The sequence below is a fragment of the Phyllosticta capitalensis genome (assembly GCF_038381095.1).
Source record: "Phyllosticta capitalensis strain CBS 128856 chromosome Unknown BKA78scaffold_6, whole genome shotgun sequence".
NCBI lineage: Eukaryota > Fungi > Ascomycota > Dothideomycetes > Botryosphaeriales > Phyllostictaceae > Phyllosticta > Phyllosticta capitalensis.
The window spans coordinates 165249-177835 of record NW_027117444.1 but is presented as its reverse complement, the minus strand read 5'-3'; the positions used below and the strand labels follow the sequence as shown (position 1 = coordinate 177835).

At 54.3% G+C, this 12587-nt stretch overlaps 5 protein-coding genes across 5 annotated transcripts; 3 read left to right on the top strand and 2 right to left on the bottom strand.

The window, feature by feature from the left end:
- Positions 1-1456: 1456 nt before the first annotated feature.
- Positions 1457-2506, top strand: BKA78DRAFT_353336 (uncharacterized protein; the record flags this gene model as incomplete). The annotated part of the gene is made up of 2 exons (XM_066891542.1): positions 1457-1567; positions 1664-2506. 2 exons carry the CDS (start codon positions 1457-1459, stop codon positions 2504-2506), a joined length of 954 nt encoding a protein of 317 aa, XP_066743042.1.
- A 520-nt stretch (positions 2507-3026) lies between these two features.
- On the top strand, positions 3027-4339 carry BKA78DRAFT_370980 (uncharacterized protein; the record flags this gene model as incomplete). The annotated part of the gene is made up of 2 exons (XM_066892696.1): positions 3027-3451; positions 3653-4339. Exons 1-2 carry the CDS (start codon positions 3272-3274, stop codon positions 4337-4339), a joined length of 867 nt encoding a protein of 288 aa, XP_066743041.1. The 5' UTR covers positions 3027-3271.
- Positions 4340-4873: 534 nt separating this feature from the next.
- Positions 4874-6577, bottom strand: BKA78DRAFT_143986 (nucleophile aminohydrolase). The gene is made up of 2 exons (XM_066882834.1): positions 6516-6577; positions 4874-6468 (listed from the first exon to the last, which is right to left on the bottom strand). The coding sequence occupies exon 2, from the start codon at positions 6442-6444 to the stop codon at positions 5062-5064; it is 1383 nt and encodes a 460-aa protein (XP_066743040.1). The 5' UTR covers positions 6445-6468; positions 6516-6577; the 3' UTR covers positions 4874-5061.
- An 859-nt stretch (positions 6578-7436) lies between these two features.
- On the top strand, positions 7437-8006 carry BKA78DRAFT_296115 (uncharacterized protein; the record flags this gene model as incomplete). Its single annotated transcript, XM_066886570.1, has 1 exon — positions 7437-8006. The coding sequence occupies one exon, from the start codon at positions 7437-7439 to the stop codon at positions 8004-8006; it is 570 nt and encodes a 189-aa protein (XP_066743039.1).
- A 3162-nt stretch (positions 8007-11168) lies between these two features.
- BKA78DRAFT_370978 (uncharacterized protein) lies at positions 11169-11805 on the bottom strand (the record flags this gene model as incomplete). Its single annotated transcript, XM_066892695.1, has 2 exons — positions 11169-11433; positions 11495-11805. Coding segments are annotated over 2 exons (576 nt in total), but the record flags the coding sequence as incomplete, so codon positions are not given.
- Positions 11806-12587: the final 782 nt, after the last annotated feature.

Below are 12587 nucleotides of genomic sequence, written 5' to 3'. Positions count from 1 at the left end.
TTGCATTATGGGTCACGGGCGTTGCTTTTTTTTTTGGATTCCCCTTTCTTCTTCGCTTCGAAGCACTCCTTTTACATGACCGATGTGTGACTGTTTCTGCGAAATAGCTCTACACTACATTTTCAAAAATTCCATGGAATTGTTATGACACACTTGTCTGGTGCCCTTTTGATCAATGTGACGTGTGTGCTGCTGTTGGTAGGCAGCCCGGTGATATTAAAACAGCGGAAGATAATGTGTCCCCCTGGAAAGTTATCACAGCCCTACCAATACGGTTTACCACAGAACTTTCCAGGCGCCAACTGAAGATCCAGGGTCCCCGTACAACTCTATCCCGACGTCAACAGCTCTTCTTCCTCCTTGCAGCTTTCGCCGACCCGAGCAGTTCTTCGGTCGTCTTGCTTCCCCACGCCCCTTATCAAAGGGTAATCCATCACCAACCTTCCACCATCGAAGTCTGCATTCGGCCCAATGTCTCTTTTCCAATATTCTCCTTAATGCCAAAACTCACAGTGGGGTCAGCCTGGGCAATGAAGGCCCAATGCCTCGTTCCGAGAATGAGGCCAATGAAACGACTGCTAGAGCCAATCCATTCTCAGAAGACGATTGCATGGCTAGTGCAGCAACCCGCGGCCAGCCAACCAGCTCCAGTCCTGTTCCCTTCCATGTCTCCAAAACCGAGACAGCATTCTATAGCAACTGCCATTCCCACTGTGCAAGCGGCATTTACTTGCGTAGTGATCGAGTGCCAGGCGAGATTGTTCCTTGTTTTGCCTCTTTGCCCATCTCGATGCCTGGCGCAAGTATTCTTTTCCAGATCTTTTTGCCTGTAACCAATGAGGCTCAAGCCATAGGCTGTTGGTATGACAGAGGCGTTCCCATGGTGCTTCGACAAGGTCTCTCGTGAGGTCTCTCGCGAGGTCACTCGCGAGGTCTTCCGTGAGTGCGGCGGGATAAGTCGTCTGTGGATAAAATGTTTTGAAGGCAGCCTGCAGAACCACGTTAGCCCACTGAAACTTATCTGATGGTAAAGAGATCTCTGTGAGGTAAGGACGAGCAATGGCGATCCAAGAGCTGGGAATTGGAAGCTGTCTAGTGTGGTGGGCTGGACAGCACTCTGTGTGCGTTTGAAGACCATGTCGAAACACCCTATGACTGAACCCTCGCAATTGAATGTCTACGTAGTTGATTTCTAGCTTGAATGCTTCTTGAAAAGCAGCAAAGGCAAAGGATGGCCAGTCTCTAGAGATTGGTGTTCTGTGTTCAGCCAAATTCACGACACTAAGTTGGCGGGCCTAGGCGGGTTGGGGACACTTCGTGATGCTTCCCAGCCTAACTGCTCAGGCTCCAAAATCTTCCCTACCTCTACCACCATACTTCCTCATGAAGCTAGCGTGGACCTCTAGCGCCAACGCACCCTACACTCGGACCGACTCGTTCAAGCCCACACGACACGATGCCTCCCAAGAAGAAGAAAAAGCAGGAGGAGAAGTTTCCTTTCGAGACGAATGAGTATCAGGTTCGCGTTCTTCTCGTCGGTCTCAAGAACATGTCGGCCAAGCCTCCGGTAAGTCTTCAACCCTGCTTTCCCGCATTCCCCTTGCTCGTCGTACTCAGGATGCATCACAACACCAGAGCTTTGTCTGACTTCAACTCTTCGCAGATCAACTTCGATGACATGGCAGATCAAATGGGTATGAAGAACCCGTACTCTGCCAAGAACTCTTTCTTCAAGATCATGAAGGAAAAGCTCGGAAACGATCCTACGAAGCTCCCCGCCGCAGCGCCATCCAACTTGAAGCGCGGCCGCGATCAAGTTGAAGAGGGCCCCGTCGACAAACTCCGACTCAAAGAGCCACCCACCAAGCGCTTGAACAAAATGGCCCTGAACAAGAGCATCTTCGACCACGAGGACCCAGAGCAGGAGGACGGCGGTGTTCCCTTGGACAATACCGACTCTCAAGAAGTCCCTGTTCCTTCTCACGAAGTCCCTGTCCCTTCGACTGAGACTCCCAATGTCCCCGTCCCTTCGATTGAGACTCCCGATGTCCCTGTCACTTCAGTCGAGACTCCCAATGGCCCCGGCCCTTCGACTGAGCTTGACGAACACTGGTACCGGCCCCTAGACGAACTCATCGATCCAAGGATGGGAACGGAGTGGGTTGCCTGGCCGGGCATGCCCGACCTCGGCCCGACCCATGAGTATTGGAAGAATGCCAACTTTCTCAACAACGAATACAACGGAGACAATGGACAGGACGGACAGGACGGACAGGACGGTGGCGACGAAGAGGTCGTTCATCTGGGCACGAGGCTCAGGCTCAATGGCCCGAAGAACCCTTACCAGCAACGCTTCGACAGCGCTCAGGAGGAATTCGCCGCGCCTCGCGCACAGGGTCACGGCGGAAATGTCGTCGACGACGAAGACTGCGACAGCGACTCGACCCACACCTCCTACGACAGTGACTCCGACGGAGACTCCGATGGTGACTCCGGTGGTGACTGAGCACCTCAAGTCCTCACAATTCGAACATTGGCCGGAGCTTCTGGGACGGACACTCGGTGCGTTGGGTTTTGGCTTCGGCCTTGAGGTGAATGGCTCTGGAACAAGCTGGAATTGCCCCTGTGTGCAAGATACCCATGATAGTTGAATCTGGAGGCCTTGATGAGCCTCAATACTATCAAATGAAAAGCTTGAATCAGATACTTGCTCTGTTGTCTTCTACAAGGCCCAGTGCTCAATGGGTGTTCTAATTTGGATTGTGCATCTGTGACTTTGAAAGCCTCTTCAAGGTGCCCAGCACTCTGCCATCACTTCAACACAAAATTGCCAATATGACTCTCAAGGTGACAAAATCCTCTTGCCCGTGGCTCTGTGAACGCAAAGGGCGGGCGCCAGCGCCCCAATTGGGCGGGTGCGCGGTGTTGCGCGCCGCCCAGTTGACTTTCACTGTTTGCGAGTAAACGACCCAAATGGTGTTAGCACCCGCCTTGTGAAGAATTCGCATCGTTGCCTTGCGCGGTGCGCACCGTTGCCTGGCTCAATTCGCATCGCTGCCTTGGGACTGTCGTTGTCAAAACCGCCGCCGCCACCACTTCTTGTCCAACCTTTTCCACCTCCACCTTTCAACGTCTTCCTCGACTTGACATCGTCTCATCGCTTTGAAAGTCGATAGTCTGCAACGACTCTTCCATCAATTCTTGCTCGACAGCCTCGAGTCCTCTTCTTCCTCGGCATTCTTTGTCCAATCTCTTCATCGTCACCGTCAACATGTCTGACACTGAGATGAAGGACGTCGCCAAGGCCGTCACGCCTGAGCCCTCCTCGACCAAGGACAAAACGCCTGCTCCCGCCGCCGAGGGCGCTGGTGAAGAGGTCCCTCTGCCCACCTTCAAGCAGAACGAGATTGAGCTTGGCTTCATCCTCTTCCGCTGTGTCAAGGACAATGAGGTAGGTCCACATTTCACTGAACCCAGCAGTCAGATCATGACCTCAATCTCGATGATCCACCCAACTTGACATGTACCCTGCCGCCGCGTCACTTCACCTTCACTTCACCTCTCTGACACATCCACCACAACGCGTCCTACCCTTCCTACTTCCAACACTTCACCTTTGTTTTGCAAGCTCAACCGACTAACCTCTGGACAGATCGATGTTGAGAAGTTCATGAAGCTTGGTGGATACTCCAAGAGCTCGGTCTCCACCATCATCACCAGGCTCAAGAAGAAAATCCGGGACATCGAGGAAGCCGGAGGTCCATCTTACAAGGGATTCGACACTGGCGCCAAGGGCGCGAAGACCCCCCGCAAGCCTCGTGCTATCAACACCGCTACGACTCCCAAGACGCCGGGTGGTGGCAAGGGCAAGCGCAAGGTCGCCGATTCCGATGACGAGGCGACTCCCGCCACTCCCGCCACCAAGAAGCCCCGTGCTTCCGCGAAGAAGGTCCAGAAGGAGGCCGAAGATGGTGAAGCCGGTGACGACGACGTTCCGGAGACTCCTGTCACGCCTGCGGCCAAGAAGAAGGGCGGCCGTGGCAAGAAGGCGATCACTCCCAAGCCTGACGGCGAAGAGGGCGAAGGCGAGGAGCCCGAGACCCCGAAGACTGCTAAGAAGCCCCGCGCCCCCCGCAAAAAGGTTGACTCGGCTGCCACTCCGAAGCGTGGTCGCAAGAAGGCCACTGCCGAGCCCGAGGAGGAAGCCGGTGAAGCTTCTGCCGACAAGACTGACTCCAATGTCACCGACGACAAGTCCGTCGACGGCGGCAAGGGCGACGAAGATCCAGAGGAGCTCAAGACTGGCGACTTCAACGTCGATTCGGCGGTTGAGCTCTGAGCACTCCCGCTCCTCACTCGACCTTCTTCCACGCCAACGTCCGGCATCATTCGATGATTTGCTTTACGAATTCTGGCGTTGACGGTTGACCGACATTGATAAGTTGCTTCTTGAACTTTCCGGCATTGACTTGGCGCTCAAAATTGAAAGGCGCTTTTCTTCTTCTTCTTCGACAAAAGTTCCACGACAACTCCCGGACTTCGCTCTTGGGGCAATCATGGTGATGAGTTGGTGGGTCAAAGGGTTTCGTGGACATCTTAATCGGTTTCTTTTTTGGAGTGGTGGATACCCACTTGGTGATGGTTAGGTCGTCATCTCGCTCCAACCCTCCGTAGTGCAAAGACATCGTGCTACTCAATTCTCTTGCCAACCATGCCTCGTGTGTCGTGACATTAATGCGTTCGATGAGGCCGTTTCCACAGATACGGGCTTGACAGTAGGCTTTTCCTCTATTCCGTGACCTGTCACCAAGCTCCCAACACAAGCTCGACCACTGCCTCGTTCAAGTCATGCGTGTACACAGGGAGCATTCAAACGCCTGGGAAGTAAGATTGCAAGCTCCTTGATGCACATGAAGCAGGAGGACCATTTAGGCACAAAGGTACAATGACCGTGTCATGTAACCCAAAACGACCGTCATCATTGGACCTACGTTACAGGACTCAGAATACCGCGAAGGGAAAAGTGACAGGGGCAGCGTAGTATACTTACTTCGATATCAATCAAAGCTCACTCAAGTCGAAATCCTCCAGGCCGTTCTCGTCTGCAAACACAGCGACCCTCTCTTTACCCTCATCGTCTACCCATGCTCTAAACATGCCCCCGCAGTTCAAATCGTACAAGACGTTGCTTTCGTTTCCAGTCAGCTCGATGCCAATGATGCCGCCCTCGCCTTCGCCCGTCTTGCCCCATCGCCCTTCGGCTGATTGCTGAAGCTCGCCTCCTGGTCCCGCGACCCGCTTCAGAGCTGTTTTCAAAGGCAGGTTAGGCACGGAGAAGCGGCACATGGCAGCGGCGGTGCGAGCAGCAGCAACGCGAAGAAAAGAGTCGCCGTTGCCAGTGCCAGACATGCCGACGGCGTGGCGCCGCTTTGAGTGGGAGCTTTCTGAGACCTTCTCCCCATTGAATGGAGTAGAAGATGCGGTGCCATGCTCGGAAGAAGCTGGAGCCAGCGACGGAAGACAGTCGGACAACACACCGGTGATATCACCACGGGAGAGTTTGTCGAGCGGCGAGGCTGCGACGGCTGTGGCAGGTTGATATGGCATGCTGGACGGCATTGACGCCTGCTTGAACTCTTCGAGCCATTCTTCTGCCCAAAATCCAGCTCCCAAGGTAGGCGTATCGCCAATGCGACCCGGCAGTTTGTTTGTCAAGCCACCCGTTGAGGTTGCAACAGCGATTGTTCCAAAACGATCCATTACCACGCATCCAACGGTTCCTTGAGGGAGATATTCCTTGCCATTCCAACTTGGGTCTCCTTCTCTTCCCTTGCCTGCGTCTGATGCCTCTCCGTCAAGAGAAGACATGTCCTCGCTCACAATGGCGCCCTTTCCCCTCTCCAAGCCCTTGATGTGCTCGTCCCAGCGCCTCTTGGTCCAAAAGTAGTCCTTGTCCTCCAACTCGCAGCCCCACTTCCGTGCCAGCTCTTCAATCTTCGGTCCACTCAGCTGGACATGTGCGCCCGCTCCTCCGCCGTCAATTTCGTCTCCCCGTTCCAGCATTTTGCGACAAAGCAGGATTGGGTTCTTGACCGTCGAGACGAGCATGACGCCAACGCCGCGCTTGTGCTTGCCCCGCGATGCCATGAGCGAGGCCTCCAACTCATTTGTGCCTGCCGTCGTGAACACGGCGCCGCGTCCGGCGTTGAAGAGGGGATCGTTCTCGAGCAGTGACACGCCGTAGGACGCGGCTACGTGGGCAGCGGTGCCAGGGTCTTGCGTGAAGAGCGCGGTTGTCTCCCGGAGGATACGGCGAAGGGCATGACGGTAGGGCAGCGTCGACGAGTGCGGGAGCGTCGCATGCGAGATGTTGCCAGCACCTCCGTGGAGAATGATGCGCGGCGTCAGGGTGCCTGCGGGACAAGGAGGTGTCGAGCTGGCCATGATGAAGATGGAGTCTGGGATGGTCTATTGCGAGATCAGAAGCTGTTGGAATAACGTTCCTGGGCACACACGCGTCGGCGCAACACTCAATCATATAGTAAAAGCTCCGGTTGGTTTCTTGACGCTGTTCTCCGTCACGGCGGGACGTCGTAATATGCCTATCTTGATAAGAGACCCTGGCCGCGGACCCTTGCCGGCGTGCCTTCCCGCCGGGCTCGACTTTCCATTTTGGGCTAGCGCCGCGCAGCATAAGCGAGTCGCTCCGGTGACGTATAGTTATATTCCTCCCACAACCTCAACCTCTTCCTTTCTTCTTCAACACACCCGCCTCTGGACGGTGTGCTCCACAGGTCAACAGCAAAGTCTCTGAAGAGGCGCTCAAGTCAATCGCTTGAGCAGACCTGAGGCGAGCTGCACGCGGTGCCTGCGTTGTCGCTGTCCCGGCCCTCAACGCCATGTTCCACAGCTGGCGAGCTGACGCGCACTCGACGCGTCTTCCCAGGTACGTTTGCCCTCTACTTTTGCCCTTCATTTACGTTCCTTTCGCTGACCGGTCGCAAGATTTCATCGCGGTTTGCCTGAACGGCGCGGCTACCCTGCCCTTCAACGCTGCACCTCTTTCTGTCGTTGGCAAGCACGTGCGAACACCACGCCGACAGTCCAAACCCTCAACAGCATGGCCAGTCACTGCTCTGGGCTCAGTGATGGCACCCTGCTTGTATTTGAGGGCCGAAAGCTAAGCTCAGATTGAAGTGTTCAGCATGGCAACACTTCTCTGCAACCCATTGCGTGGAATGGTATCCCACGGGGTTTAAATTGCTATTCCTCGACATGAGATTTCCTTCACGACATGTCGACACCATTAGGTGGCAAAGCGGTCTAGTAAATAGCCCTTCGACGTCTTGGTCTTGCAGGCTTTCGACTCCTCCCCTTCGGCGTTCAGCGCTCGTCCATGACCCGTGGTCGTCAGACTCGTGTCATCGTGGGGACAAATGCGCATTCTCTCTTCCTCTTTCCTTCCTTTTCCAACATCTACCTCCATCCCGACTCTCTGTACTCGGCACGCCTGCGACCTACGCCACCGAGCTTTCGGTCGTCAACCTTTCCCTCGAGTCGATTCAATCTGTGCTTCCCAGCAGTTCTTGTCGTCCACCCCCGCCGGCGAGCAAGAGAAAGATTACCCACCGGACAATCAAGTCAATTTCACTGCTCACGAGCACCGACGATTACTTGACTCTAAGGAGCAAGCGGAATCACTACCCAACGACCACCTCTCCTCACTCCTCACATCCTCGCAACTACACTCAAAACACCATCGTGTTCATCGCTCACGAGCGCCGGACCTGGAAGGATTCGGTCGCACCAATGCGGACTTACTACCCTACGACTACCTCTACCCACATCTTCGCAAGGACGTTCAGAGAATCATCGTGTTCATCGCTCACGGGCACTCAAATCCCAATGGATTTGGGGCTAAAAATGCGGACTCACCACCCTACGACCACCTTTCCTCACATCTTCGCAAGCCTGCGCCCCAGATCACCAAGTATCGACGTGTCTGACAGCGCTTGGACTTCATAAGTCCAACCGCTCACGAGTGCCGAGTCCAAATGGATAGGCTGCACCAATGCGGACTTACTACCCTACGACTACCTCTCTCACATCTTCGCAAACCTGCGCTCCAGATCACCAAGTATCGACGTATCTGACAGCGCTTGGACTTCAAAAGTTCAGTCAAGACTCCAATCGTGTTCATCGCTCACGAGCTCCGGCTCCAGAAGGGTTCGGTAGCACCAATGCGGACTCAATACCTCCCGACCTCCTTCCCACACCTTCGCAAAAACACACTCGCTCGGCAAGCCTGCGCTCTACGCCACTGAGCTTTCAACTCAACATCCTCACCACCCTCCTCGGCACCTGCACTTCAATTCAAATACATAAACCAAGACGCTGGCACGCAAAATCCTCCAGCTTTTGGCCGAAAAGCGCTGTCCAGATTTCACCAGAGCGCCTCTAGTCGCAAGACTCGTGAGCTTCTTGTCAAGTCCGCGGTCGAAATTCCAAGGACGCTTTTCCCGTGTTCAGCGCTCATGAGTATACCAATGCGCAAGCTCTCACCCTCACCTTCTCTTCTCAACTTGAAGCTTTCGCTGCTCGACATGCTTGCGCACAACGCCATGGAGTTTTCGAAACTCGATCAATTCAGAAAACTCTTGTCGAACTTCCGCAGCGGCTTCAAGACACAATCGTGTTCAACGCTCGTGATGCTCGACAGGTAGGTATTGCGGGCAACAAAATGCGCAATCCCTTCCCTACCTCTTCCAACCTCGGAATTCCTCGGCCCTTCATGCAACTGTGTTCAGCGCTCATCACACGCCAGAAGGCAAAACTTGTGGACAGCAAAATGCGCAATTCCCTCCCTCACTTTTCACAAACCCGGAGCTTCCTCTACTCGACGTGTTCGCGCGCAACGCCACGGAGCCTGCACCCGATCAATCCAGACAACTGTCGTCGAGCTTCAGCGGCGGCTTCAAGAGTACATCTCGGGTTCACCACTCACTTGCGGCGGGTTCCAGTCAGCTCGTCAACAACGATGCGGGCTTTGTACGATACGGCCCACAGCGTTCAGCGCTCCTCGTGCGCCACAAGGCGAACCTGGTGGGTATGAAAATGCGCAATTTCCTCCCTCACCTTTCACACTCCGGGGCTTCATCTACTCGACATGCTCGCGCACCACGCCGTCGAGTCTCACCACCACCAAGCTCCCTGTCACAACCTTAGAGCTTCCTCTACTCGACATGCTCGCGCTCCACGCCATCGAGTCTTAACGCCTCCAAGCTCTCTGTCACATCACCCTTCCACAGCTTCAGAGATTCCTCTACTCGACATGCTCGCGCACCACGCCGTCGAGTCTCAACCACCCCCAAGCTCCCTGTTACACTAATCCTGGGAATTCCAACTCCGGGTTTCTTCGTTCGATTTGCCTCTGGGCTGCTTGCGTCTGACGTGGCAGCTGCGGGCCGCTTTTGTTCAGCGCTCAACGCCTAACGATGGTGGGCCTGTTCGTAGCTCCCTCTGCACTTGCGTTGGCGCCGAGCAGGTATTGTGGTCGGCGTCTTTGACACCGGCTACAACTTGAGGGCAAGAAAATGCGTACCCAATCCCACTTACCCCTTCAAACCCCTCCCCACCCCCCTTCTCTAGCTTCTCAACTTCTCAATGCAACGGCCAAAAATCCCCACTCTACTGCACTCCAACTTTGGAACAAGGCCAATCAGAGAGCCAAACAAGGCTCTTTGATTGGCGAATCCAATAAGTGATCCTGCTTTGCGCGTGCCGAGTCTCGAAGACCGGATCTGTGACCACTGCCTCGCCAATTCTCGCTAATCCGCAGCACTGATTTCATGACCAAGGACGCACTTGCCCATGAACATGCCAATACCTTATCCCTTTGCACATCCATGATGCTGTGATGTACTAACACATTCCCTAACAGTGCTCTGAAAGCTCTTCTTGTTGTTTAACGGATGGTAGGCTGGCGGGCATGAAGAAGTGGAAGGAGACATGGAAGTGTGGTCCTTCAGACGGTTGCTCCAGAGGTACGTTTTCTCCTTCGAGAGCCTGAAGAGATAGATGCTGATGCTTCTAGGTTCAAGTCAAACAGTTTGAAGAGGACTTGCATGGTTTGTGGTGGTGGCCTCTGCTACCCAATCTGTAACAGTCACTTCAACAGCTCCAAGTTTCCCCTCGAGTAACAGGCACGAAGACCCATTGCGTCTCCTTACCAATAGACTCCGCCACTACCCAGCAAGCTTTTGCCAATCCTCCACCCAAAGAGCAAAAAAGCAACAGCCGAAGCGCACGAAGCGTCTCGAACCGACGAGCATCCTCCTTCCTCTTTGGGCCAGCATACACGGACAAAAGAGAAAAAACAATGTTGAAGTGTGTGCCAACAACCAATGAGATATCCAACCGTTGTCAACACACACTCCAACATTTCTTTTGCTGGGTTTGCCTGGTTTTAAGGAGCACATGGAGGAGATGGTTTTGGGAGGGAGAGGATGGTGACAAGTGTAGTGGACTTGAGGAGGGCGAGGTATTTGGCACTGACTGCTTGTGTAGGTAACTGTTTGACTGCTGCCAGGTTGGTCGTTGGCTCGTCACACGGCTAAGCTACAGGGGGCCCTGGATGCTTGCAGCGTTGCAGGACGAGGTACAAGTCATAAGCATCAGCTTGGGGGATACACAACAGCAGTAAGTCTGCATCTGACAAACGGGCGAGTTGTGGTTTGCTTCCTTTAGTTTGAAATTGAACCTAACACTTCGAAGTCTTGGTTTTGAAGCCTCTTCGCTCCTTCTCCCCTCCCGCACGCAGCTGGTTTGCAATCATTGCCTCTTGCGAAGGAAGGCGTTCTACGAGGAGAGTTTACGGGTCGGACAGGTGGGAGATGCGATGATTGCCGACCTGTTCACGGCGTCTTCGCGACCACTAGCAGGCGAGAACTTTCAAAGGCTCCTCGGGTGCTTACCACGTTTCAATCACGGTTGTGGTGGACTACTCGGTTTTGCAAATCTCTCTTGGATCTCTGCACAACGCCTTCGACCACGCGTATGGGACGCATAAGCATCAGTCTCCGCACCTGAACTCGGATTCTGGATCTTCTAAATCACTGACAGGACAGCTGCTTCTTCATCATTATCTGCCTAGTCCTCCTCTCCCCCGATCACTGTGCATCTTCCTCTCCCTCTGGTCCTGCCTCTCCATCGTCCTTCTTGAGTTGGTCGAGTATCTCCTCCACCTTAGCTTTGGTGACCTGACTGTCTGTCATACCAGCCCAGCGCTGTCTCTCCTCCGCCTCTCTCGCACGTGCTCTTTCCAGTAGCCGCCTTGCCTCCGCAAGAAGATCGTTGTAATAGCCGAGCGGTGCACCAGGACCGCCCTTGTCGATGAGCTTCTGATAGAGCGCCACAGCTTCTTCACCGTGTACCCTGCGAACCGGCATTAGTTCAGGAATAGGCAGCGGCCTCTAGAGGAAAGGTCCATTCTTACGACGCCTTGTCATCGGAGCTCGTCAGAAGAAGGTGGCAGTTTGCCTGGAGGAAGTCACCCAGCTGCGGCTCGAGAAGAAGTCGGCGCGCTTGGCGGTAGCCCTCTTCGTGGTTGCCTGCGCTGGATGCGCTCCATGCTTGTTCGCAGAGCCATTCGAAAGTACGGCCGAGATTCTCCTGTGGGTTTGAAATTGCGGTCCAGAGGAAAGTGTTCATGGGAAAGTGGTGGGCTGTCAAGTGGAAAAGTAGAGGGAGAGCGGAAGATGAGTTGCCAAAGAGTTGTATTGTGGCTTGCGATAAGTTGAAGTTTTTGATGGGTGGTCTTGGAAGGGAGAGGTGGTGGTGACAAGTGGCCTTGAGGAGAGGAAGAGGTTTTCGACTCTGTCTGCTTCAGTTGTCTGCCTGGTTGTCCGTTGGCACATTACCTAGGTATAAGCCCAAGCAAGCCATTCGAAGCTGTGGCGCGAGTGACTTGGGGATCTCTTCCGCAACAACATGGACAGTGACAGCTACTCACTCATTGAGCATTTCGGCTACCAGACACGAAGAAGGCTATCGCCAAGCTCACTCATTGCGCAGCTATTTCTTGCTGTCCTTCTCAACCTTGGGCCAACCAACTCGACCGCTGGGCTTGCTCATACGACGAGGAACCGTCATCACCTCGGCTCATCACTGACTCAGACTCCAAGCTCCTGCCCGGATTTCCAATCACCAATTCAGCACTGTTGTCTAATCACCTCTCTACTGCGACCAAACTGCCAAATCTGCAGGAAACCCCTCCGCTAGCGTCTTCGAATAGCGCAGCGATCGAGTTTGTAGCGTCTCCTTTTCCCCTGAAAACGTCCTTCTCGCACCAGCGTCTCGACTCTTCGATCTCGTCCACAGGATGATTGATGGATGCGCCATGGAAGGTTTAGGTAGGTGGAGTAGAGAGCACCATGACATCGAAGGAGGGAGAGAAGCGAACACTGAAGGGAGGCGTCGAGGCGAAAACGATAAGACAAGGGAAAAGCGAGAGCTCTGCCCCGTCTGCCTACCAAGTCCGTTGCGTGGTTTCCGGCCGCAAGCGGCCTGGCCTTATCTGAAAGAGACCC

Bases quoted from the DNA above. Each gene is read 5' to 3' on its own strand.
- BKA78DRAFT_143986 (XM_066882834.1), bottom strand. From the start codon at position 6,444: ATGGCCAGCTCGACACCTCCTTGTCCCGCAGGCACCCTGACGCCGCGC.